At 44.1% G+C, this 27,944-nt stretch overlaps 1 protein-coding gene and 1 long non-coding RNA gene across 2 annotated transcripts; one reads left to right on the top strand and one right to left on the bottom strand.

The window, feature by feature from the left end:
• The first annotated feature begins 1,492 nt into the window (after window positions 1-1,492).
• Window positions 1,493-26,097, top strand: C4H7orf33 (chromosome 4 C7orf33 homolog). The gene is made up of 3 exons (XM_021936371.2): window positions 1,493-2,106; window positions 24,438-24,692; window positions 26,023-26,097. Exons 1-3 carry the CDS (start codon window positions 1,903-1,905, stop codon window positions 26,095-26,097), a joined length of 534 nt encoding a protein of 177 aa, XP_021792063.2. The 5' UTR covers window positions 1,493-1,902.
• On the bottom strand, window positions 17,331-20,682 carry LOC110742921. Its single transcript, XR_002521221.1, has 2 exons — window positions 20,264-20,682; window positions 17,331-17,835 (listed from the first exon to the last, which is right to left on the bottom strand). It is a non-coding gene; the product is annotated as an uncharacterized LOC110742921 (long non-coding RNA).
• Window positions 26,098-27,944: the final 1,847 nt, after the last annotated feature.

Raw genomic sequence — 27,944 nt, 5'->3', positions numbered from 1 at the left:
GTCCGGAGAGAGAGGGGCACAGAATCCCTGAGCTCAGATCGAGCAGTGGAAGAGAAAGCCAGATCTCCATTCTAGAGGCACAGTTTCCACTTTTCCCTAAGGGGTCATCTCAGCAGCCCGCCTCTCAGCTACAACATGGGGAAATCTCACTGCAGATGTGCTAATCACAGAACTGCACAGGTACTCCCTGAATCCAACTTGGGTTATTAAAACAACAATGAGGCGTATGCGTTTGGCTCCGTTCACCCCCAGGGTGACCAGCTGTCTCACTCCTCAGCCCAAATCCAGGGGATTCATTGTCTAGGAATAATTTCTTCCACCTTGGGAATTCTCTGATTTACTCTTACCTAGGGCCACTGGTCTTGACCAAAATGTGAGGTGTCCCTAACTTAAGATTTTAACTTTTAAGAGGCAGTCGAGGAAATAATGTTATGAGGTTTGTTTATTTCTCTAGTGGTCAAAGACAGAGAAGTAAAAAGGCAAAGCTGGAGTCCGAATGTATGGCTGCAGGTTCAAGATTCCAGGCCAAGTTCTTGGAACTCCAGCGCCTCTAGACTCACCAGCCCCACCAGCCCCTCCGGCCCCTCCAGCTCTGCCGCAGGAAATCCTGTCTCAGGGAATCATGATCCACCACCCAAGGAAGTATTTGCAGAAAAAAGATTCCACTGTTGCCTTTCCTCAAGGGTGGTGTTGAGCCCATTAAGCTTTCCCCAGCAGTACACAGAGTAACCTTCAGGATTCTGGTGGAAAAATATCCCAAATTCTGCTTCCTTATGCTTCACCATATGGCCCTAGGGCACACACACTAATCGAGAACAGCCCGGGGCATCCTGTCACCCCCCACGGTGCACCTGCAAACTGGCTTTTACAGCAACCCTGTCTTCCAAATGGGTCCGTGTCTTTCTAGGCATCGTTTGTAATGCTAACCTGTTTGGTACTACCCAGAAATGCTAACATTTCTACCACTTTAATCTAAAGAGATTAAATCACACTCCATGATACTCCTGACAACAAACAGCATTTTAACCAATAATTTACGATACAAAGATTTTCAATCAGGGGGCTAAGCCCTTCCCTGGTGGTTTTAAGAAACTGCCAGCCTCGATGGAGACTCCTCCATCAATTCCTCATCATTAGAAAAGAAACAACGGAGGAAAAAATCATCCAATTAAGTGACAATTCCAATGTGTAAATCTTATAATATTTTTGCATTTGTGATATGGGTTCTACACTAAAAACACAACTTGTCTAATCTGAACGAGATTTTTCAGGATGTTATCCTATTTTGTTTGTGCCTCTTGGTTTAGTAAACTCCCAACCACTTTTTCTTCCCTCAGCCCCAACTCCCCACACACAAAATGTTTCTCATTATGACCTGAGACATTCATTCTGCCTGTAGAGGTTTTAGATCATTTCTTCTAGGTGTTAATCAGTTCTGGCCATATGGTGAGGGTGAGGTAATCATTATTACTTTACAATGAATGCCCTTAATTACATTTTCAGTAGTAATATTAGTCCTTCTGTTTATTTGAGTACCTAAGAGCTGCAGGCAACGTGATCTGAATTACATGGAGGACAAGCTCCAGCTGACTCTCCGTAAACTTGCATTAGGATTCTACTATGCGACGACAGGAGCAGGTGGGGATAATGAGCTGGCAGAAGGGGCTGCCTGTCACACTGCCCGGTGGTCCCTCTTTCACCCCCACTTTGCCTCAGGCATTTTCTACTTAGCTGTGACCTTACTTGTGGTGATACCAATCCAGTGGTCAGGAGAGAGGCACCCAGCCCATGTCTGAATCCTCCTACTGACCCTGGGGATCCATGCGACTTGATCTTAGATATTGGTGGTGAAGTGTCGCTCTCCTTGACAGCATCCAGGAAAAGGTAATTACCTTTGCAAAAATGCAAGTGGAAGTTCAAAGCCTCAGCCTTGAAGAGGGTCCCTGGGGACTTCCAGGCCCCGAATGTGAATGTGAAGCCCTTCTGCCCAATGGGGCAAGACGCCGGAGTGACCTTCGCCTGAGTGGGAGGGCAGTCACTGTTTGGGTCCACTTTAGGGGTGGTCCAGGTCAATTTAACTTGTCATATGCCACGGGAAGACATAAGGTAAGTTAATGATTCTAAGATGAATCAACTGCTCTTTTAGTCAGGGTCTCTTGAGAATTCATTCACTCAATTCACGAATGTATTTGACTCTCTAGTATGTGTTACGGAACCGGGCTTAAGGACATTTAAGTAAAGAGAGAGACAGCGATTAATTCACTGCCCCAAAGGAGGCCTGGAATCTTCTTAGGGAAAAGAATCCGCACAAAACACTCCATTGAGTATTCTTGTGTTTAGCCTGAGTCAGGTTGACTTGAAAAACTGCAACGTAAAAACTGTATATTTTCACACAGTGTGGTGGAAGGAATAGGCTTGTTCTCAGACTATGTCTTGCCTTGGAGATGGGTCCACAGGAAGCCTCTATCTTGGTCGCCCTTTGGCATAAGCTTTGCACCTGTTCCCTTCTCTTTGCCTAGATTCTTGCCTCCTCTCTCGCTTTAAAGACCAGGATTTGTTGTTGTTGTTGTTGTTGTTTTAGAGATGGTATCTTGCTCTGTCCCCCAGGCTGGAGTGCAGTGTAATATCATAGCTTGCTGCAGCATAAACCTCCTGGCTTCAAGTGATCCTCCCAGAGCAGCCTCCCGAGTGGCTAGGACTACAGCCATGTGCCATCACGTTTGGCTAATTTTTTTTATTTTTTGTAGCAATGGGGTCTTGTCATGTTGCCCAGGCTGGTCTCGAACTCCTGTCCTCAAACGATCCTCCCACTTCAGCCTCCTGAAGTACCACCATGCCCAGCAAGACCTGGATCTTTAACGCTTTGCCTGTCTTTGATCTTTGACACCTCCTGACACCCAAGCCCCTGCCTCCTGCTAGGCAGGCATTTTTGGTTAAAGTATGAGCTCCCACTTTGTATTTATCTCCAGCTTTGGGTGTTCAGTTTGATGGGGACCAGCCACAGGTGTCCCCACCTAGTTCTCCAGCCCTAATTTGTTTTCTCCCATGTTGCAGTTCCTGGCTTCTTCCCATTTGCCCACACCCTCATTGTGGCACAGTGCCCCAAACTGACACATGCCACAGGCTCAGAGTATCTTCTGGCTGGTCACTCGAGGGCAGAGAGGATTTCGTGACCTTTCCCTGAGAACAGCTGCATGAACTGCAGGGTCGGCAAAGGGGTCGTGTCTGCCTGCTGCTAAGGTCAGCTGCAGACAGCCCATGTCAGGGAAAGCCCATTTAGCATTAGAAGAGTAAAAAGAAGAAAATACCTCCTCAGCCAGGAGTACTTTGATGTGAACCAATACAATTAGTCTCTGAATGATGAATATAAATGATAATCAATGACGTATGTGTGCTTAAAAGAAGGTGAGGAAAGATTATCACTGCCTAAATGTTCCTTTTAAAGGACACCACAAGTGGATGAGTGGAGCATATAGGGTAGATAGGATTTTTTTTTTTTTTTTTTTTTTTTTTTTTTTTTGAGATGGAGTCCAGCTCTGTTGCCCAGGCTGGAGTACAGTGGTGTGATCTTGGCTCACTGCAACCTCTGCCAACTGGGTTCAAGTGATTCTCCTGTCTCAGCCTCCCAAGTAGCTGGGATTACAGATGCACGCCACCATGCCCAGCTAATTTTTGTATTTTTAGTAGAGACAGAGTTTCACCATGTTGGCTAGGCTGGTCTCAAACTCCTGATCTCAGGTGACCTGCCCGCCTCAACCTCCCAAAGTGCTGGATTTCGTGTGGGAGCCACTGTGCCCGGCCGGGTAGATATGATTTGAATCTTTTTTTTTTTTTTTAATTATTTTTTTTTTTTTTGAGATGGAGTTTCACTCTTGTAACCCAGGCTGAAGTGCAATGGCATGATCTCAGCTCACTACAACCTCCACCTCCTGAGTTCTAATGATTCTTCTGCCTCACCCTCCCAGGCAGCTGGGATTACAGGCACCCACCACCATGCTCTGGTAATTTGTGTATTTTTAGTAGAGACAGGGTTTCATTATGTTTACCAGGCTGGTCTTAAACTCCTGACCTCAAGTGATCTGCCCACCTCACCTCCCAAAGTCCTGGGATTATAGGCATGAGCCAATATGCCTGACTGATATGATTTAAATCTAATCAGAACACTGGAAGATACAGCAAAGTCTCAAAGTGGTTGTCTATGGATGGCACTATGGGTTACGTATTATTTTTTCAGAGCTTAGAACTTAGTTCTGAATTTCTTTATTTTTGTTATTTATTTATTTATTTTGAGATGGAATCTCACTCTTGTTACCCAGTCTGGAGTGCAATGGCTCATCTTGGCTCACTGCAACCTCCGCTTCCCGGATTCAAGTGATTCTCCTGCCTTAACCTCCCAAGTAGCAGGAATTACAGGCGCCTGCCACCACTCCCGGCTAATTTTTTGTCTTTTTAATAGAGTCAAGGTTTCACCATGTTGGCCAGGCTGATCTCGAACTCCTGACCTCAAATGATCTGCTTGCCTCGGCCTCCCAAAGTGCTGGGATTACAGGCGTGAGCCACCACAACCGGCCTGAATTTCTTTAGAGAATCTATATTGCCTTCATAAAAACTTGCTTTACAGTTAGTTTTTTATTTTAAATGTTAATTTGAAGTTAAAATGCTTTTCCTCTGACTAGGTGTTTAATGCATTTAGGAAAGGCTGAGCATGAAACAAGGGTTGGGGAAAAGAGCCTGTTTAGAGGGGACTGTAAAAACGGAGACTCCCAGCTGGGATTGACAGGAGAGGGTCAGAGCCCAGAGAGATGCCTGCTGGAAAAGAAGTGACAGGGTTGAATATTTGCCCTGCTCAGTGTCATGTTGGAATGTGATCCCCAGTGTTGGAGAGGGGGCCTGATGAGAGGTGATTGGATCATGGGGTGGACTGGTCGTGAATGGTTTAGCGCCATCCCCTTGGAGCTGTCCTTGCGATAGTGAGTGAGTTCTCACGAGATCGGGTTGTTTAAGTGTGCGGCATCTTCTCTTGCTTTCTTGCTCTCACTCTTGCTGTTTGATGTGCCTGCTCCTACTTTGCCTTCTGCCGTAAGTGAAAGCTCCTTGAGGCCTCCCCAGAAGCCAGGCAGATGCCATGCTTCCTGTACAGCCTGCAGAACCGTGAGTCAATTAAACCTCTTTTCTTTTCTTTTCTTTTCTTTTTTTTTTTTTTTGAGGCAGTCTTCACTCTGTCGCCCAGGCTGAAGTGCAGTGGCACGATTCAGCTCGCTGCAAGCTCCGCCTCCTGGGATCGTGCCATTCTCCTGCCTCAGCCTCTCAAATAGCTGGGACTACAGGTGCCCGCCACCACGCCAGGCTAATTTTTTGTATTTTTTAGTAGAGACGGGGTTTCACCATGTTAGCCAGGATAGTCTCAATCTCCTGACCTCGTGATCTGCCCGCCTCGGCTTCCAAAAGCGCTGGGATTACAGGCGTGAGCCACCACGCCCTGCCAACCTCTTTTCTTTATAAATTACCCAGCCTTAGGTATTTACAGCAATGCAAAGAACAGCCTAATGCAAGAAGTAAGAGGAAAGATGATACCAACTTACCAGTAAGGGTACTAAGATGACATCCAAGTAAAATGCAGAACAGTTATCATTTCATTTGCTTGGCAGAAGGAGGGTGACAGTTTGTAGGGAGATATAATCCGACCAAATGGTTTAGGGAAATGTGAAACCAAATGGTTTAGGGAAAATAGGATGAAATTCAATATATTTGAATTTGGGAATATATTCAATATATTTCAGTCCAATATATCCTTACAGAGTGAGGTTTGGCATGGTGCCACTGTGGATCATTTGTCTTCTATTCAAAAGAAGGACAATGTCTGTGTTAATGTTATGGTTGAGGAACCCAGCAGCAAGTGCAGCCTGCAGCCTGCACTCCCAGCCACTGCTGCTTACATGAGATAACAGTGAGCCACAAGACAGCGTCCCCATCTGAGCATGCTTGGCCCTGGGAATCATTAGGGACTCTTAAGAAGCAGAAAGTCCTGACCACCTAACAGTGAGCACCAGCTTTTCACTTAATAGTTTCTGAATATTCACCAGGTCAGGTTTTCTTTTGTTTGTTTGTGTGTTTGTTTTGTATTTTTTGAGACAGGCTGGGGTGCAGTGGCACATTCACGTCTCACTGCACCTTGACCTCCTGGGTTCAAGCGATCGATCCTCCTGCTTCAGCCTCCTGAGTAGCTGAGACTGCAGGTGCACACCACCAAGCCCAGCTAATTGTCTTTTATATATATATGTATTATTTTATATATATGATATATATATATTATATATTTAGAGACAGGGTCTTGCTATGTTCCCCAGGCTGGTCTCAAACTCCTGGGCTTGGGCAATCCTCCTGCCTTGGCCTCCCAAAGTGCTGGGATTACAGGCATGAGCCACTGTGCCTGGCCAGCTTGCTTCTTTTAACCTAAGCTATTCCTATTTTACCTTGACCTTAAAGCTGATTGGACTTCATTTTACGAGAGGATGCTGTGGCTTACCCAGGTCATAACCATTAAATTTATCACATTAACCGATGTTTAATCATGATCACAGATTACTGAGAATACTGGCAAGAAAGTGAGTAACTACAAAATTACAACAGGTTGTGTGCAATTAAAATTTTTTTCAAATAGATTTTAGGTTAACATTAAACATTCCAGTTATAATCTCTATTCTGCAGTTGATGCAGAGTTTGAGTTTAAAAAAAGAACTGTCTTCACAGAAACGTGGACTTAAAAATATATTTTTATATAATAAACTTTATATTTTTAGAGCTATTTTAGGTTCACAGTAAAACTGAGCAGAAAATAGAGATTTCTGATACCTTTTGCCCTCAGACATGCACAACCTCCCTCCCTATCAACCTCCCCCACCAGAGTAGTAGATTTTTTGCAACTGATGAACCGACATTGACGTATTATCACCCGAAGTCCGTAGTTTAGATTACAGTGGGTTTGGACAAATACATAAGGTTATGCATCTACCATTACAGTCTCATTCACTGCTGTATTAGTCTGTTCTCACACTGCTGATACCCGAGACTGGGCAATTTACAAAAGAAAGAAGTTTAATTGGACTTACAGTTCCACATGTCTAGGGAAGCCTCATAATCATGGCAGAAGGCAAGGAGGAGCAAGTCACATCTTATATGGATGGCAGCAGGCAAATAGAGAATGAGAAAGATGCAAAAGCAGAAACCCCTGATAAAACCCTCAGATCTCGTGAGACTTACTCACTAGCATGAGAACAGTATGGGGAAACCGACCCCATGATTCAATTATCTCCCACCGGGTTCCTCCCACAACACTTGGGGATTATGGGAGTACAATTCAATTTGAGATTTGGGTGGGGACACAACCAAACCATGTCAACTGCCCTGAAAATCCTCTGTGTTCCATCTGTTCCTCCCTCCCTCCTTTCCCACTCGCTTCCTCCCCCACTCTACTCCTTGGCAACCACTGATCTTTTTTTTTTTGGGGGGGGGGGTGGAGTCTCGCTGTGTCGCCCAGGCTGGAGTTCAGTGGCACGATCTCGGCTCACTGTAAGCTCCGCCTCCCAGGCTCACGCCATTCTCCTGCCTCAGCCTCTCGAATAGCTGGAACTATAGGCACCCGCCACCATGCCTGGCTAATTTTTTGTATTTTTAGTAGAGACAGGGTTTCACCACATTAGACAGGATGGTCTTGATCTCCTGACCTCGTCATCTGCCTGCCTTGGCCTCCCACAGTGCTGGGATTACAGGTGTGAGCCACTGCACCCGGCCCAAAAATATTTTTTAAACAAAAGTCATCAAATAACGTAACAAGATCTTCATGCTACTATCCGGCATACTAGCCTCGTCCTTCCCAATCTCCCTTCCCAAAAAGTAACCATTATTCTGAATTCATTGTGGGCCATTCCCTTCCCTTGCATTTCTTATACTCTACTTATACATGTATTCTTAAACAACAGTGGATTTTTGCGTGTCTTCAGCTTCGTATGGTACACGGATTATTTTGCAATCTGCCTTCCTCCTCTCCTGCCCCCACCCTTTATATGAGGCTTATGAAACGCATCCGTATTGAAACGTTCAGTTCCCTCAATTTCGTTGCTGGTTTGTGTGCCATTCTATAAACATCCCACAGTCTGGTTTTCTGTTCCTTTGTTGATGGACACTTAGGTTGCTCCCAGATTATTGCCACAATTGCCAACAATTAGATTATAAACAATACTAACGGAAACATCCTGGTACATGACAACTCTGGCACTTAAGCAAAACTTTCTCTGGGACAGTGCTACTCAAAATATGGTCTGAGAACTGTTTGTTTCTAGTAAATCAATGCCCTGCTTCCTTAATCAAGAAAATCTTACTATGAAACAAACATCAGCTAAACTTGATGTTGTGTTGCATAATAAAGTTAATTTACAACATTCTGGTGCAAGTTCTTCCTTCTTATAGCAGAACTGGCACTCTGCAAATAAGTGAGCCTATTTTTTCTCTCTCTCTCTGTATGTGTGTATATATATACACACACACATACATATATACACACACACAGATATATATATGTATACACAGAGAGAGAGAGAAAATATAGGTTCACTTATTATAGAGATATAGGTGCATTATATATATATATATATTCATATATATATATAGAAAGAGAATATATCCAGGAATGAAATTATTTATTTATTTAATTTTATTTTTTTTATTTTTATTTTTTTTGAGACAGAGTCTTGCTCTTGTTGCCCAAGCTGGAGTGCAATGGCATGATCTTGGCTCACTGCAGCCTCTGTCTCCGAGGTTCAAGTGATTCTCCTGCCTCAGCCTCCCAATTAGCTGGGATTACAGGCGCCCACCACCATGCCCGGCTAATTTTTGTATTTTTCGTAGAGATGGGTTTCACTGTATTGGCCAGGCTGGTCTCGAACTCCTGACCTCAAGTGATCCACCCACCTAGGCCTCCCAAAGTGCTGGGATTACAGGTGTGAGCCACCGCCCCCGGCCAGGAATGAAATTATTGAGCCAGTGCAGAATGATCTACTTTCTAAATTGTGGCAAACTGCTCCCACAGCTTAGTACCTAATATCATAGTGTTAATTCCTATCAATCTGAAATCTTAAACGGGTCTACCTCAAACATTATAGGGCCTGAGACAAGAACACAAATGAAACCCCTGAGCAATATGTCTAAATATTAAAAAGTTTGAAGTCAGGTGAATAAACTGTTAAATATCTTCTATCTTCCTACCTTGACAAAAATGCTTTTATGACAACCTGGAAGGCCAGGTTCAAATTTAGAATTCTCACCATGTTGGCCAGGCTGGTCTTGAACTCCTGACCTCAAGTGATCTGCCCACCTTGGCCTCCCAAATTGCTGGGAGGCCAAATTTAGAATTTATTTTTTTTTTTTGAGACAGAGTCTCGCTCTATCGCCCAGGTTGGAGTGCAGTGGCTCAGTCTCGGCCCACTGCAACCTCCACCTCTCGGGGTCAAGCAATTCTCCTGCTTCTAGCCTCTCAAGTAGCTGGAATTACAGGTGTGCACCACCACACACTGCTAATTTTTGTATTTTTAGTAGAGACAGGGTTTTGCCATGTTGGTCAGGCTGGTCTTGAATTCCTGACCTCGTGATCCACCCGCCTTGGCCTCCCACAGTGCTGGGATTACAGATGTGAACCACCGCCCTCAGCCTAGAATTCTCAGATTTCTTAAAGTCCACCCTGGAATGTGGGTGGCTGTGGAGAGCTGGCCCTTGACCTGCAGCACGACTACTTTCTTCCCATCTCCAGCTCTGCCCTGCACCTCAGGGACCTCCTGTGTGTGTCTATAGACACGCAGCTTACACGTCCAAACTCCGTCTACACTCCCATAAACAGCCACCCCTCGGCCACTTTGGGAGGACAGGCTGCGTGTGGGAAAGAGCCTCCTCGATCCCTGGAAATGAACTCAGAGCTGCTTAGAGGACTTCACAGCCCCTGCCCCGCAGTTTTGTGGTAGGATTACAGGCTCCGGTGGGCACATCCTCTTGTCTCTGGATACCTTTGGCCATTTGGGGATGGGTAGAATCAGAGGAGGGTCAGAACTGAACCTCTAAAATAGACCCAGAGCTGGGCGCAGTGGCTCACGCCTGTAATCCCAGCAATTTGGGAGGCCAAGGTGGGCAGATCACTTGAGATCAGGAGTTCGAGACCAGCCTGGCCAACATGGTGAAACCCTATCTCTACTAAAAATACAAAAAATTTGCTAGCCATGGTGGCAGGTGCCTGTAATCGCAGCTACTTGGGAGGCTGAGGCAGGAGAATCACTTGAACCACGGAGGCAGAGGTTGCAGTGAGCCGAGATCATGCTATTGTACTGCAGCCTGGGCGACAGAGCAAAACTCAGTCTCAAAAAACAAAAATAAAAAATGAAATGAAATAAATTAAGCCCAGAGCAGGGGCCCCTCTTGCCAGGATATAAGGGCAATACTGGGAATTTATTACTGTCAATGAGGTTTTCAAGTTCTCAGTGTTTTGTTGTTCTCGGTACTCGTTAAGATAAAAATCTGTTAAGCACCTATATTCATTTCCCCATTTCAATTTTTTATTTTGCCTATATTCATCTTTTTGTGTGTGTTTTCTTGATCTGTTTTGCCAGGGTTCTATCTTATTAATCTTTCAAAGGACCAGGTTTTGGCTTGATTCATCTTTATATTTCTGCTTTCTCCATTTTATTGACTTCTTTAAGATCATTCTTTGAGTTCATTTGATTTAACCTTTCTTGTTGCCTAATTTATTTTGAGTGAACAGTTTTTCGCTAAATACTATTTTGGTGGCTTCCCACCAATTTTAAAAGAAAGTGTTTTCATTATTGCTTAGTTCTACATATTTTGTATTTTTATGATTTTTAAACCCTTTTAAAATTTATGATTCTTTAGTAGCATGTTATTTATTTTCCAAATAGGTGAGCTTTTTACATTTTTTTAAAATTTTTTTTGAGACAGAGTCTCACTCTGTTGCCCAGGCTGAAGTGCAGTGGCACAATCTCGGCTCACTGCAGCCTCCACCTCCCGGGCTCAAGCCATACTCCCACCTCAGCCTCCCAAGTAGCTGAGACTTCAGGCATGCACCACCACACCCGTCTAAATTTTTGTATTTTTTGTAGAGACAGGGTCTCACCATGTTTCTCATGCTGGTCTCGAACTCCTAGTCTCAAGCAATCCGCCTGCCTCGGCCTCCCAAAGTGCTGGGATGACAGGCATGAGCCACCTCAGATGGGCCTTTTTAAACAACCCACTTGTTATTTGTTATTAGTTTTTAATTTTATTGCAACATGGATAGAGAACATATTTTTTGTTTGTTTGTTTTTGTGGGGTTTTTGTTTTGTTTTGTTTTAGAAACAGGGTCTTGCTCTATTGCCCAGGCTACAGTGCAGTGTTGCAATCATAGCTCACTATCATCTCGAACTCCTGGGTTCAAGTAATCCTCCCACCTCAGTCTCCTGAGTAGCTGCGACTCCAGGCACACACTCCCATGCTCAGCTGATTTTTTTTATTTTTTGTAGAGACAGGGTCTCACTATGTTACCCAAATCTGGTCTCAAACTCCTGGCCTCAAGCGATCCTCCTGCCTCAGCCCACCAAAGCACTGGGATTACAGACGTGAGTCACAGCACCCGGCCCAAATTGAGTTTATCTCTAGAATGCTAGAGTGGTTTAGCATTGGAAAATCTCTATGAATCTCTCTTTGTCAGTTTATCTGACTGAGATTAAAATTATATGATTTTTCGGCCGGGCGCGGTGGCTCAAGCCTGTAATCCCAGCACTTTGGGAGGCCGAGACGGGTGGATCACGAGGTCAGGAGATCGAGACCATCCTGGCTAACACGGTGAAACCCCGTCTCCACTAAAAAAATACAAAAAACTAGCCAGGCGAAGTGGCGGCGCCTGTAGTCCCAGCTACTCGGGAGGCTGAGGCGGGAGAATGGCGTGAACCTGGGAGGCGGAGCTTGCAGTGAGCTGAGATCCGGCCACGGCACTCCAGCCTGGGCGACAGAGCAAGACTCGGTCTCAAAAAAAAAAAAAAAAAAAAATAAAAAAATTATATGATTTTTCTCAGTTTTTAGAGAAAAAGCTTCATAAAATTCAGTATTCATTCGCCATTAAATTCTTCTTTTAAAATGTGAAAATAAGATAAAGGGCATCTACAGCAAACATTATATTTAATCCTAAAATGTTGAAGGCATTATCTCTAAGATTGATAATAATAAGTTAAGGGTGGGTCACGGTGGCTCAGACCTGTAAACCTAGCCACTCTGGGAGGCCAACACGGGTGGATCACTTGATGTCAGGAGTTTGAGACCAGCCTAGCCAACATAGTGAAGCCCCATCTCTACTAAAAATACAAAAACTAGCCAGGCGTGGTGGTGCATCTCTGTAATCCCAGCTACTCGGGAGGCTGAAACATGAGAACTGCTTGAACCCAGGAGGTAGAGGTTACAGTGAGCCAAGATCATGCCACTGCACTTCAGTCTAGGCAACAGAATAAAACTTCATCTCAAAAAATAAAAAATAAAAGTCAAGGATTCCTGCTATCAACATTTCTATTCACAATTGTACCAAAAATCCTGGTCAGGGCAGTAAGGCAAGAAAAAGAAACAAGAGTTTTAGGAATTGGAAAAGAAAAAACAAAACTGCCTTTATTCACTGATGATGTAATTGTCTGCCTAAAAATTCCCCAAATAATCTAAAGATAAACTGTTGTGTTAATTTTAACATTTATCAAGGCTGTTGGATACAAAATAAGTATGTGAACTCAATTACATGTCTATCTACCAGCCACAGTTAGAAAAGTAATATATTTTTAAAAGAGTCATCCTTTCTAGATTCCTATAGGATAATGGCTACTTCTTAAGTCTGAAATTCTCCATTTATTCTCCAAAAGGCATAAAGATCAACAAGAAAAGCAAATGAAACTATCCAAAAAGGCATGTTGACATCATCACAAAGAGAACGCTACAAATGTCAATTTACGTGCAAGAGAGGAAATAAATACAACACCAGCAGACCCAACCCCAGAGCCCACACTGAAGCAGAGTCAGATGAGAACACACAGAAATGAGAAGAGGGAAGTCAGGTTCCTAGTGGTGGCAGAACACAGATAAAACATCACACCCAGAATGAAAGGGTCTTGCTCAGGATGGGGGAAGTTTCAGAAGAGCTCTGAGATCAGGCTGATCTGGCTACTAAAGAATCAAAAGGAGGCCAGGCTCAGTGGCTCATGCCTGTAATCCCAGCACTTTGGGAGGCCAGGAGTTCGAGACCAGCCTGGCCAACATGGTGAAACCCCATCCCCACTAAAAATACAAAGATTGGCCAAAAATCGCTTGAACCTGGGAGGCAGAGGCTGCAATGAGCTGAGATCATGCCACTGTACTCCAGCCTGGACAACAGAGTGAGACTCTATCTCAAAAAAAAAAAAAAAAAAAGAATCAAAAGGAAGAAAAGTATTGGAGAGTGTGCAGGATTCAGGAGGCAGCATTAGGAAGGCACCACTTCTGAGTGAGAATTTGGAAGAGGAGGCATCTGTTGGAGTGAAAAGAGAAAGTCAAGCAGTGGAAATTATGGATCCCACAGAAACAAAGAAGTCATAAAACTGGAAATACACTGACCTTCCCAGGCACCAGAAAATAAGTCATTTGTTAAAGAACCTGTACTTCACTGTACCAACGGGAGAGAGCATTCTTAAACTAAGAAACCTCATCAGTCATTCAAATCCCTCACTCACTCCATAGACACAGGTGCTAATGGCTGATCAAGAAAAATTCAAGACACTTTACAGAACTACCATTTGATGGTAGTTATTGGTAGAAGAAAAGAAGTCAGTATGTGAAAAAGATACTTGCACACACACGTTTATAACAGCACAATTCCCAGTTGCATAAATATGGAACCAAACCCAATGCCCATCAATGATTTGATAAAGAAATTGTGATATATGTATCCCATGGAATACTACTCAGCCATAAAAAGGAATGAAATAATGACATTCACAACAACCTGGATGGAATTAGGGACCATTATTCTTTTTCTTCTTCTTCTTCTTTTTTTGAGATTGAGTCTCGCTCTGTTGCCCAGACTGGAGTGGGAGCAATCTCAGCTCACTGCAACATCCGCCTCCCGGGTTCAAGCAATTCTCCTGCCTCAGCCTCCCAAGTAACTGGAATTATAGGCGCCTGCCAGCACACCCAGCTAATTTTTGTATTTTTAGTAGAGATGGGTTTCACCATGTTGGCCAGGCTGGTCTCCAACTCCTGACCTCAAGTGATCCGCCCACCTCGGCCTCCCACAGTGCTGGGATTCTAGGCATGAGCCACCACTCCCGGCCTAAGGATCCTTATTCTAAGTGAAGTAACTCAGGAATGGAAAAACCAAACAGCATATGTTCTCACTTATAAGTGGGAGCTAAACTATGAGGGTGCAAAGGCATAATGATACAATGGACTTTGGGGACTCAGGGGAAAGGGTGGGAGGGGGGTGAGGAATATAAGACTACACATTGGGTACAGTGTACCCTGCTCAGGTGATGGGTGCACCAAAATATCAGAAATCACCACTTAAGAACTTATTCATGTAACCAACACTGCCTGTTCCCCAAAAACCTATTGAAATTTTAAAAATAATTCCAAGACACTGTAAAATGAACAGAAGAAGGCAGGCAACCACCATAGGAAGTTACTACAAGAAGAAAACAGGAAGAATCCAAATTTTTCCACTAATAAAAATATTTCCAAAATAAGGCAGAGAAAAACTATATAGCACATGCTTCAACATGAATTAAATATAATTAAACTAGCAGCAATGTATATACACACATACAAAAAAAAAAACATGAATTAAAAACCTCCTAATAGAGGCTGAGCATGGTGGCTCACGCCTATACTCTCAGCTCTTTGGGAGGCCAAGTTGGGTGGATCACCTGAGGTCAGGAGTTCAAGACCAGCCTAGCCAACAAGTTGAAACCCCATTTCTACTAAAAATACAAAAATTAGCCAGGCATGGTGGCGCACACGTGTAGTCACAGCTACTTGTCGGGGCTGAGGCAGGAGAATTGCTTGAACCCAGGAGGTCAAGGCTGCAGTGAGCCAAGATGGCACCACTGTGCTCCAGCCTGGGTGACAAAGTGAGACCCTGTCTCAAAAACAAACAAACAAACAAACAACAAAAACTCCTAATAGAAACAGACAAAAAGGAGATGTAAAACAATTTATTTAGATCAGAAAAGAAAGCGAAAGAAAAGACAAAATCATCTCAGGAATTAACACCAAATTACAAGGTGTTCAGAGGAGAATAATGGAATAAAAGCATCCAAGACAGTGAGCAATAGTGAGCTACCTGGCTGTGCCCATCATTAAGCCATGGATGTCTCAGCTCCAACTCCTCCCTTCTATGCTCAGCTTTGTGATGTCGGGGCAGCTACAACTGAGTTTTGCTTTGCCAGCTGGACCTAGGTTGGCCTTTGGCAATAAAGGGAGCAAAAGGGAGACTGCAAGGCTAGAGGAAAAGGAGAGGATGAGTTTCCTCCTGTCTGTTCACTGTGAGTATCACCCTAGCAATGCTTCTTCACCCTGGCAGCAGCACTTCCTTTCTGCAGAAGCATTTGAATGTAGTTTGCAGTTTGCAGTTTTTCTAGCACTTGCAGACCCGACCTCATATGGCCCATCTCATATTCACCAGAACCAGTGCAGAGCTCCCACCTTGAAGGTCTGAGTTTGAGCTCCAGGTGCCCCTCCTCTAAGTTCCTACTTGTTCCCTTTTCTTATTGTTTCTTTAACCCTGGGAGTGGAAGCTGCAGTTGCTACCTCTATGAGACCTTAGAGTTCTCTTTTTATCCTGTTATAACTTTATAATGAACACATTTTTACCTAGTTAACACTTTTTATATGAAGTTCTTACTGTTCAAATAACTTGTGTGTATACTGTCTCTTGACCAGATCCTGTCTACACTGGTGAACTAATAGAAAAGTAATTTCTTGAAATGATCCTGGGTAGTTTATAGGATGAACAGAATGGCCTGAGAATGAGGCTTAAACAGATGGAAGCCCAGCCATGTTCCTCCTGCAGGAATCATCTGGGCAAGACACGCTGCTAATGCCTTTCACATTGCTGCACCCACTGTCACCACCACAAATCCCAACATGCAGAGGATTTGAACAGACAGGTAAGGCTCACTCTGCAGATAGATAGGGACAGGACAGTAAAGAAATTCAGAGGCAAGTTTTTAGACAGTTTCACTTTTCTTAGATTCATCTCTCCAAAAAATATTTATCAAGTACCTTCTATGTGCTAGGCATCAGAAGGGAACAAAAATAAATGACATGGATCTTGTCTTAAAATCTAGACCACTGTTTCTCAACATTAGAATTTAATAAAATCTGGGATACTGTTAAAAATACCTCATCTCGGCCGGGCGCGGTGGCTCAAGCCTGTAATCCCAGCACTTTGGGAGGCCGAGATGGGCGGATCACGAGGTCAGGAGATCGAGACCATCCTAGCTAACACGGTGAAACCCCGTCTCTACTAAAAAATACAAAAAACTAGCTGGGCGAGGTGGCGGGCGCCTGTAGTCCCAGCTACTCGGGAGGCTGAGGCAGGAGAATGGCGGAGCTGAGATCCGGCCACTGCACTCCAGCCCCGGGTGACACAGCAAGACTCCGTCTCAAAAAAAAAAAAAAGCCTCATCTCTGGAGATGCTGGACCATTGCAGCTGGTGTGGAGCCTACAACATATACTTTCTAACAAGCATCCCAGGTGATTCTGAAGTTGGTAGCCCACAGACCACTTTGAGAAACATTGATATTACAAACAAAAAAAATTATGCAGCAGGCACAAAATCATGTGTAGGGGAAGAAAAATAATTGTTTCCTCAATCCTCATAGGTCTTTTTAAAAAACAAACAAAAAAAAACAAACAACACAAACAACAACAACAAAAAAAACGGAGTCTTGCTCCGTTGCCCAGGCTGGAGTGTGGTGGCATGATCTCAGCTCACTGCCTCACTGCAAACTCCACCTCCCAGGTTCAAGTGATTCTCCTGCCTCAGCCTCCCAAGGAGCTGGGATTACAGGCACCCACCACCATGCCAGCTAATTTTTATATTTTTAGTAGAGACGGGATATCGTCATGTTGGCCGGGCTGGTCTCGAACTCCTGACCTCAGGTGATCCATCTGCCTTGGCCTCCCAAAGTGCTGGGATGACAGGCATGAGCCACTGCGTCTGGCCACTTCATAAGGTTCTTAGTTGGAATAGACCCCATTAAAAGAAAGAAAGAAAAAAAAAAGATTAACAAGAGAAAAACAAGTTTATTTACATGTATATTTCACATCTACATGGCAGACACCAGGGAAGGAGTAGTTCTCAAAGAAGTAGCTTTGAATTCCAGCTTGTATAGCATCTTCAACAAAGAATAGTGATTTTTAGAGAAGTGACAGGACAAAGGAAAAGGAGTTTGGGTCTCTAGAGGGGGCTTCTCGGCAGAGAAGCAAGTAACTGGCAGATAAAGGCGAGTTGGTAATGCATGTCCAGGTAGATTCCTCTGGCTCCAACTCCTGGCAGATAATGGTCTAAAACTGTCTTCAGTGGTTAACCTTTGTTCTCCCTGGTAAGAGACAGGGGCAGGATGCCTTTTATCTTTGTAAATCTCTGTCCTGCATTTAAGCAAATGGAGGGCAGTGAGCTTTTCTGCATCTGTTTCTTCTTAATTGTCTTCAGTTCAACAATCCTCCTTCTTTTGGAGTGGCATATTCTGGACTCCCACACATGTCTGGAAGCAATGGTCAATTTCAATCTAGAATGTAGATTTATTGGTTAAAAAGAGACAAGGAAGAATTGCTTAGGAGGTCAGTTTTATGCAACTATGGGACTTCAGAAAAAGAACAGATCCTTCCTACTTGATTTTAGGCAATAAATGCTTCTTATCTGATTGATCGGAAGACCACAGCCTTTAGAAAAACATGACTCGAAAAATCTTTTTCTTTGAGTTTTTTTGGCCAACCTTGAAAAAAAGTCCTGCAGGATATTTTCAGTTAGGAACCACCAATAAATGTATTTTTTGTCTGTTACCACAAATATATTTATTTGTGGTAACGGGTTTAAATATGTTTCTTTAATGTTAAATATGTTTCTTTAATCGTACCCAGGTGAGCCTGACACTTAACTCTCTTTCGTATTCCTATATTCTTCCTTCCTCTTAATACATTTTTCTTCCTTCTTTCCTGGCTCCAAACTCCTAGTTTTCTCCCTTTCCTAATTGAATTTTTTTCAATTCTTCAGCCACAGGCACCCAATAAAATGGTCTTCATTCCCTGCCTTTACTTTCAGCGTATTACCTCACTCCCTCTCAAACGCTAATTACAAGGCTTTGTCCATTCCTGCTTAAAGAAATAGATGGAGGAAAATGAGATCTTTCTACCCAGAAAGACAAATACTTGGAAATCGCTAATTAGGTCACCAGAAATTCTGCCAATAATGAGCCCCGGGCTGTGGCGGTGGCTCATGCCTGTAATCCCAGCACTACTGGGAGGCCGAGGTGGGCGGATCACGAGGTCAAGATGTCAAGACCATCCTGGCCAACATAGTGAAACCTTGTCTCCACTAAAAATACAAAAATATTAGCTGGGCATAGTGGTGCGCGCCTGTGGTCCCAGCTACTCGGGAAGCTGAGGCAGGAGAATCGCTTGAACCTGGGAGACGGAGGTTGCAGTGAGCTGAGATCACGCCACTGCACTCCAGCCCAGGCGACACAGTCAGACTCCATCTCAAAATAATAATAATAATAAGAATAACAACAATAAGCCCACTCCCCTTGCCTGCCGAAGTGACTCCAGTAATCACTCAGCATGGACTTTACTTAAGAGCTGGCTTGACTTCCCATCTAAATTGCAGTGGCTCAGTGGCTCATGCCTGTAATTCCAGCATTTTCGGAGGCCAAGGCAGGCAGATACCTGAGGTCAGGAGTTCGAGACCAGCCTGGCCAACATGGAGAAATCCCGTCTCTACTAAAAATACAATAATTAGCCAGGCGTGGTGGTGCGTCCCTGTAGTCCTAGCTACTCGGGGAGGCTGAGGCAGGAGAATCACTTGAACACCTGGGAGGTGGACGTTGCAGTGAGCCACGATCGCACCTCCACACTCCAGCCTGGGTGACAGGGCAAGACTCCATCTCAGGAAATAAACAAATTGCAAGGAAAGGCCAAACAAATCTCACTGTGAATGTGGCTTGTCCATTTGCTGTATAAACAGCCCTATTGCCTCCCTAGTGTGAAGCGTCAGGTCCTGCTAAGAGTGCTGGGTGGAAAGGCCTCTTTGGGGAACATGGCTTTGTTTTGGCAAATATTGTTGCTGATCGACCCTGGGATCAGAGCTAAAGGCCCATTCTTATCTTGAGGAAGCAAAGGGGTTTTCATGTGTGTGGAATAGAAAATACCTTTCACATTTTACAGACACTATTCTGAGAAAAAAAATCAGGCCCAATGTAAGGGACAAGAGGCAGCACATCAACAAGATTCTGGAATAAATACAGTACTAACTCCCATTCCCCAGAGTACTAGCTGCTAGTAAAATGAGATATAATGTTTCAGGCTTGACAGGGTCTCTGTTACAAACCATTCTTACATTCCTGGGCACAGAGCTAGTCTAAACATTCGTAGAACTCTTCAATTATATATTGGCTTCTACATCAGCAGAGTTGAAGAGGAAAACAATGGCAGGGTGTATGGGCCTCCTTTCAGATATGGAGTAACAGAAACCCCAACTCAAAGGTCTTTCCAAAAAGGAAATATACTTTTTCATAAAAAGAGAATTTCAGAGATAAAGCAGACTTTAGGTTGCCCTCAACGATGTTAGCAACATCCTAGATTTTCAAATCCCAGCCCACAATCTATATTTGACATCGTCATCTGGAGATTGGCTCTCCTCCTAGGTGTCAAGTGGCTGCCAGTAACAACTGCACTTTCTCTAAGGAGGCAGGAAGGACTTCCTTGGAAATCACAAGCAAATCTCTCCTCAAGGCTCTGCAGCCACAACTTGGTCACATTTCCATTTCTAAACCAATTTTTGACAAAAGGGAACATATTATCCTGAAATTATTTCAGCCTAGGATAAGCTTTCCCTCTGACACTTGGCCACTTAGTGGAGGGTGGAGGCTGGAAAAAAGTCAGGGCTGTGTTCGAGGAAGAAGGGGAAATGCTGAGTGGGCTACCAACAGTGTCCCCCACCTGGAGGGAGAGGCTTTGCTGAGTAGGAACTTGAAATAGCTAAGTTAAAACTGGAAGTACATCTGAGGACCCTTCCAACTAGCAGATTCCAAGAAGACTCAATAATGCCTGATCCCAAATCCATTCTTTCATCAGTCTGAGCTGAGGCACTGTGTAACATCAGGAAACTGTGCAGGTTCTTCAAGAGGTCCAAAGATAAATACAAATGGTTCCGTCTGGACTTTATTGCACAGTGAGAGTCATATGGGGTATCTGTAAATAACAATAAAAGGTAGAATCACTTTGTGGGGAGTTTGATCCACAAGGAAGACTTCTGTGATGGTTAAGTCTGTCAACGTGATCGGATTGAAGGATGCAAAGTGTTGATCCTGGGTGTGTCTGTGAGGGTGTTGCCAAAGGAGATTAACATTTGAGTCCGTGGCCTGGGGAAGGCAGACCCACCCTTAATCTGAGTGGGCACCATCTAATCAGCTGCCAGCACAGCTTGAATATACAGCAGGCAGAAAAACGTGAAAAGACTAGACTGGCCTAGCCTCCCAGCCTACATCTTTCTCCCGTGCTCGATGCTTCCTGCCCTTGAACATCAGACTCCAGGTTCTTCAGTTTTGGGACTTGGACTGGCTCTCCTTGCTCCTCAGCTTCCAGACAGCCTATTGTGGAGCCTTGTGAGCATGTGAGTTATTACTTAATAAACTCCCCTTCATGTAATATTGTATATATACCCTATTAGTTCTGTTGCTCTGGGGAACCCTGACTAATACAACTTCCGAGGAGGGAGATCACTTCTGAGCAAATTTTGAGGAATGGCAGCAAGAAGAAGGTGGCTTCTGAGACGAGCCTTGTGAGAGATCACATTTTACATAGTATGAGGGACAAGTATTTCTGGGTAAAGGGACAGCAATGGGGCGGGGCTAGTTAAAAAACAAGATGAGGGAATTATCTTCAGTGTAAATTGCTCCCCCACCGAAAGGACAAAGTGTCTGACTCACCACCTAGTGGCTTCACTGGATGTTCTCCTTCTGCTCCACAATCCACCCCTCATTCTTCTCCACCTTGTTCTGTGGCCCCAGAGGCTGGCCTTGCGGACTGTATCAACTAGGCCACCTTTTTCCTGGTGTGAGTTGGGTTCGGCTAAGATGGCATGGGCAGGAGATGACAGAGTGAGAAGAAAGAGAGTTGGAGGTATGATTCCTCCAGCGTCCTCCTTGCCAGACTATAGGTGGGCAGTAGCCATATTCCTCTAGCAAAATCCATGGCTTTCTCCAAACAGCCCTTCCCTATAACTAGTGACATGGGAGTTGGGCAGGGAAGTGCTGGATAGAGAAGGGCCAGGTCCCTGGTGAGGGCTCCACCCTCAAGCCTGTGCCACACACCTAAGTGAGAACAGGCACTCCTGTTTTCATGCCCAAATGTTGCATTTTCCAAGACCACTCGGGCCAACCAAGCCCCCATCCTGTACCCATATAAACCCAATACCTTAGTGGGTACACACACAAGCAGCTGAATGTCCAGACCAGCAGACCAGTGACAGCAGAACGATGCAGCAGAGGAAAAAAAGGGGGACGTCTGGATGCCGAGGGAAGGTCGGCCGGCGTGGTTAGAGAAGGGTCCAGCTGCTGGGCAGCCCGACTCCAGGGAAAGATTATTTCCCTCACCCCTCCACCTTCTGGCTCCCCATCCATCTCACTGAGCATCACCTCCACTACTCAATAAAAACTTGCACTCATCATTGGAGCCCATGTGTGATCCGATTCTTCTGAGACACTGGGCCAGAGCTCAGGATATAGAGGCTGTCACACTGGCCCTCTGCTCTTGCAATAAGGCAGAGGGTCCATTGAGCTGATTGGCACACAAGCCATCTGCAGATGGCAAATCCGAAAGAGCTTGGGTTACACGTGCCCGCCTGGGAGTTGCAGACACCCACACCTAGACACTGCTATGGGGCCGAGAGCCCAAAGCATTCATCCCATCCTCTGCACCTGCCAGTCTACATGCTCCCCTAAGGGTTTGAGCTGTAGGGCAACCAAGCAGGTGAGCCACACCCTTGTTCCATGTGCTGCAGGGGGAATCAGGGAACTCTCCCACTTCACTAGCTTTCAGTACCTGCTCCCTCCCTGTTCACCACACTGGGATAGCAACCTTGAAGCATTGCCAGCCCTAGGGGCTTCATCGTAATGCCTGGTTTCCTTGCACTATCAATGCCTCTATAGAAAAGGCCCTTGATTAAGTTCTCCCCAGTCAGCCCGTCTGAATATTCCACCTGCTTCCGGCCTGGACCATGACTGACAGAGATCTTTGTAGTCAACTGAAGTTAGCCAGTAATTTTTTTTTTTAATTTCCATTGCTGTTCTCTTATTTCTTGCTTCTAAGTATCTTATTTCCTCATCTTCTAAGTGTGGCATTAATAATGAACTTCCCATCAGATCTATAAGTTGAAACTCTTTCATTTCTACCTTGAAGAGCTAGATATTTCTTTCAAAATGTTGGAACTATACAAATGACAAAAGAAAAAATAGAAAAATTGGACTTCATCAAAATTAAAATCTTTTATGCTACAAAATGTATCATCAAGAAAGTGTAAAGCAACCTGCAGAATGGGAGAAAATATTTGCAAATCATATCTGATGAGGGACTTACATCCAAAATATAGAATTCTTACAACTCAATAAATAACACAATGTTTTTAATGGGCAAAGAATATGAATAGATATGTCTCCAGAAAAGATTACAAATAGCCAGTGTGTACATGAAGAGATACTCAACATCATTAGCCATTTGAGATATGCAATCAAAGCCAGAATTAAAACCACTTCATCCCCACTAGGATGGCTATAACTAAAAAGGCAAATAATAACAAGTGCTGGCTGGCGAGGATGTGGAGAAATTGACACCCTCATCCATTGCCAGTGGAAATACAGGATGGTGCCAGTCACTTTGACACTTCCTCAAAATATTAAACAGTTACTAGATATTTTCCCTTTTACTTTTAGTTGGCACATAATATTTATGTGATACAGAATGGTATTTCCGTACATGTATACAATGTATAATGATCAAATCATGGTAATCAGCATATTATCACCTAAAATATTTATCATTTCTTTGTGCCATAAACATTCAAAACCCTCTCTTCTAGTTTGTTGAGAATATACAATAAATTACAGTTAACCATCTTCACCCTACGGTGCTGCAGAACACCAGAATTCATTTCTCCTATCTAGCTGTCATTTCGTATCCATTAACCAACCTCTCCCCATAGTCTCCTCCTCACCACTCTTCCCAGGCCCTAAGACTCAGTGTTCCACTCTCTATTTCCAGGGGCTCAAATTTTCTTTTTAGCTTCCACGTATAAGGGGAACATGTGATACTTATCTTTCTACACCTGATGGATTTCACTTAACATAATGACCCAGCAATTCTACTTCTAGGTATATACTCAAGAAAGTGAAAATAGGTGTCCACACGAAAGCTCTGTACACAAATATATTCATAGCAGCATTATCCATATTACTCAAAAAATGGAAACAACCCAAATGTCCACCAAATGATGAATAGATAAATAATTCGTGGTCTACCCATATGATGAACTATTACTGGGCAATTAAAAGGAATGAGGTTCTGATTTATGCTACAACATAGTCGGACCTTGAAAACATCATGTGAGTGAAAGAATTCAGTCACAAAATACTACATGTATGATTCTATTTATATGAAATGTCCAGATTGGCAAATCCATAGAGGTAGAACGTAGATTAGTGGTTGCCTGGGGAAACTTAGGGAGAAATGGGGAGGGACCGCTAGTGGGTACAGGATTTCTCTGGGGGATGATGACAAAGTTCTAAAATTGACGGTGGTGATGGGTGCACATTTCCTTGAATATACTGAAAACCACTGTAAACCTTGAATTAGTGTATTACATGTGAATGATAGCTCAATAAAGCTAATAAAAATTAAAATGATGTGTTTTAAAATTTTGGAACCAACTAATTCTAAAAGCAAATGTTGCCAAAATTTCCAAAATACCTTTGTCTATAATCTTTAGGCTATTTCATGTGTCTGACAGCTACTTAGTAGCCTCAAAATAAATGTGAGAACAAATTGGTAGCTTATTGATCACCATCTTTCCACCTTTTAACCCACTTTGTTTGTTTGTTTGTTTGTTTGTTTTTTCCAGAAGCCAATCCCACACCAAAACATGAACAGGGGAATGGAATTTATTGCTCCTGTGTCAGCTCCCACCAAATGCGGTGCCCTGTGGCATTTTTTTTCTCCAGGCCCCACGGATGCCCAGAGATCAGTTAGAATCAGGCCAGGCACCAGGATGGGCTTGTCCTCAGATCCAGTTGTTAGCACCTTGTCTTCCAATTATCTAGCTCTGCTAACTCTCTCTTACAAGCCTGGGAGGAGAGTCACAAGTTCATACCTAAATGTAAGCTCTGAAGGGTCTTAGCACCCGCAAGTTTAAGGAAACCCATGATATGCTCTGAAACTTCCATGAAAGTGAAGACTTGGAGGGATTGTTACATTCTTTTTTTTTGAGACGGAGTCTTGCTCTGTCACTCAGGCTGGCGTGCAGTGGTGTGATCTCGGCTCACTGCAAGCTCCACCTCCCAGGTTCATGCCATTTTCCTGCCTCAGTCTCCCAAGTAGCTGGGACTACAGGTGCCCTCCACCACGCCCGGCTATTTTTTTGTATTTTTAGTAGAGACGGGGTTTCACCGTGTTAGCCAGGATGGTCTCGATCTCCTGACCTCATGATCTGCCCACCTCGGCCTCCCAAAGTGCTGGGATTACAGGCGTGAGCCACCGCGCCCGGCTGGATTGTCGCATTCTTGCATGCCTGGATGTTGCATATTCTCTGAATATCCAGCATGAAACTGATCTGTTCCCATGCTTTTTTGCCAAAGTGCTTTATGTTAGGATAAAAGAAAACACCCCTTACCAAGATGCTCTGAAAGCACCTTCTCCATTATATTAATGATAACTAATGTTATTAAGAGAACATAAGGCAACTTTAACAAAATAAGAGCTCACTAAAGGGAATCCTGTATGGAAATTGTTCATGCAAATGCCATTTCGGAGCTGGCATTGTACTTGCAGACGGGGTCTCTACAGGAAGCTATGGCTTCAGTCCTACATGAGCCCGTATAACCACTCAGCACATAAAGTTCCATGAAATCGGTGCCTCAAACCACAGTATCTCTAAAGGAACTGCTAACTTAAAAAGTAATCCGTCAATAGTAAGGATTTTTAAACTTGAGCCTAAAAATTTTAAATACTGTTAGTAGTAATAAAGCAATGAGATTTCTCTAAAATTATTGTTGCCTGTATCACTTTAAATCTTTGACATAAATGAAAACTTGCATGGAAAATGCTACAGTTCTAAGCAAATCAAATAGGTTGAGCATTAATAAACAGGAAGATGAAGTAGGTGAAATTGATTTTGTTGGGAACTGGTGGGAACTGGTAGAGATAGTGATTTTTTTAAATACTTTTTAAAATTTTTATCTATTTATTTATTTTGAGACCAGGTTATGAGACTGGCTAATTTTTATATTTTGGTGTTTTGCCATGTTGCCCAGGCTGGTCTTAAACTCCTGGGCTCAAGCGATCCAGCCACCTTGGCCTCTCGAAGTGCTGGGATTACAGGCATGAGCCACCATGCCAGGCTGAGACAGTGTTTTAAACTGTGCTATTGATGTTCTAGGGAAAAGGTAAATCAGCCTGAGATAACAGAAGTCCTTGTAGTCCACATGTAGGTACGTGGGCATGAAGTAAGAAAGCTCCAGAATTCTGCTGAGGCCACAAGGATTTCCAGAACTGGCAGTAGTTAAGAATTTTGCAGAATTGAAGAGTCACACCTCTAAATTTGTGTAGATTGTGAAATCTCTTCTTGCAAGAAAAAAAGAGAAATAGCGGGAGTTATGGAAATAACAGTTGATGAAAACTTGGTAGTCTGAAGTCTGAACTTTGAACACTGGCAGACAGGCTGATAATTCTCTTTGATCGTGAGCCCAAGTTCCATGTGCACCCGCAGGAATCTGTGCAGCATTTGTGCACTGGTGTGGCGCCCAGGAGAGGACCACAGAGTGACAAGCCACCAGGCTCTAAAGGGAGAGGACGATCCCCAGAGGACCTGGATAGAGATGTTTTCATGACCATTGTCTGCTGTGTGCTCCCAGTGATGAGACTCTAGAATTTACACCTGAAACACACAGTCATTTAAGATATTATTTGGAATATCTGGTATGTCTAAGTAAAACATGTATTCAGTAAAACTTGCCATGCAACTTATCTCATTGTGTGGATTTCATTCTTCTCAGTTAATTCTTTTATGTTTTCTGAGGTTTTTTCTAGACGGAGTTTCATTCTTGTCGCCCAGGCTGGAGTGCAATGGTGCGATCTCGGCTCCCTGCAACCTCTGCCTCCCAGGTTCAAGCGATTCTCCTGCCTCAGCCTCCCGAGTAGCTGGGATTACGGGTGCCTGTCACCACATCCAGCTAATTTTTGTATTTTTAGTGGAGACGGGGTTTCACCATGTTAGCCAGGCTAGTCTGGAACTTCTGACCTCAGGTGATCTGCCTGCCTCAGCCTCCCAAAGTGCTGGGAATACAGGCGTGAGCCACCACGCCCAGCCTTTTATGTTTTTTTAATGTCCCGGTTTAAACAAATGAAAATCATATGTTCGGAAAGGAGGCATGTCGGACAGGATGATCAGGGTTTAAGCACCTGAGGAAGATACTTGCTGCTCGATTTTGCTGTGAACCTGCAAAGCTCCTCTCAAAAAGAAAGTCTGCTTTACAAGGAGGGGTCTAGAACTGGGCTTTGTAAGATAGGTATGGTTTGCAAAGCCAGAAAGAAGGAGAGAAGAGCATTTAACAAATAAGGTAAGATGGACCCTAATCTCTTCGAACCCAGAGGGAAAGGCCCTGATGAGACCAGAAGGGGCTGACACAGGGAGGAGCAGTGGGGCAAGTGGAAAGAGCAGGTGCCTTGAGGTCAGCAGAGGAACTCAGACTTGAGGTTTTAGATATTAAAAAGCCATTGTGCTTGAAGTGTGTTCTGGAAAGATGACCCGCTCTGGTGTGCTTGCTCCTCTGCCCTGGCCAGGCCAACTCCAAGTCTTGGGCCTAGAGAGGTTCCTGAGGGCTGCCTGGGAGGGCCAGAGAGGAGTGAGCCAGAAAGGGGAGGGCCAGCAGGGCCATCGCTGTGAAAGAACAACTAAGAGAGGACAGGCCCATGGGCTTGGTCCAGGTGACAACAGTGCCCAGCCCTGTTCTAGGGAACTGAGGCCCGGTGGCCTTTCATCCCTCGGCCCCAGGGATACCTGGTCAGCCCCCTCAGTGGGGGCAGAGCTCTCTAGACCTTAAAGAGCCTTTGGGGTGTTACAGGTTGACTCGCATCCCCCAAAAAGATATGTTGAAGTCCTAATCCCTGTACCTGTGAATGTGACCTTATTTGGAAATAGGGAGTTAAAATGAGATCATTGGCCGGGCACGGTGGCTCACACCTGTAATCCCAGTACTTTGGGAGGCCGAGGTGAGCAAATTACCTGAGGTCAGGAGTTTGAGACCAGTCTGACCAACATGGTAAAACCCCGTCTCTACCAAAAATACAAATATTAGCCAGGTTTGGTGGTGCGCGCCTGTAATCCTAGCTACTCGGGAGGCTGAGGCAGGAG

The sequence above is a fragment of the Papio anubis genome, chromosome 4 (assembly GCF_008728515.1).
Source record: "Papio anubis isolate 15944 chromosome 4, Panubis1.0, whole genome shotgun sequence".
NCBI classification, from domain to species: Eukaryota; Metazoa; Chordata; class Mammalia; order Primates; family Cercopithecidae; genus Papio; species Papio anubis.
Note: the sequence above shows the minus strand (reverse complement) of the source record. Positions and strands in the feature narration are given on the sequence as shown.

What these genes read in the sequence shown, in the direction of transcription:
- C4H7orf33 (XM_021936371.2), top strand. Translation starts at nt 1,903, where the DNA reads ATGCAAGTGGAAGTTCAAAGCCTCAGCCTTGAAGAGGGTCCCTGGGGA. An exon ending in ATGCCACGGGAAGACATAAG is followed by an intron (nt 2,107 to 24,437) that starts GTAAGTTAATGA and finishes TGTTTTTTCCAG; the next exon opens with AAGCCAATCCCACACCAAAA. An exon ending in TCACAAGTTCATACCTAAAT is followed by an intron (nt 24,693 to 26,022) that starts GTAAGCTCTGAA and finishes GTCCACATGTAG; the next exon opens with GTACGTGGGCATGAAGTAAG.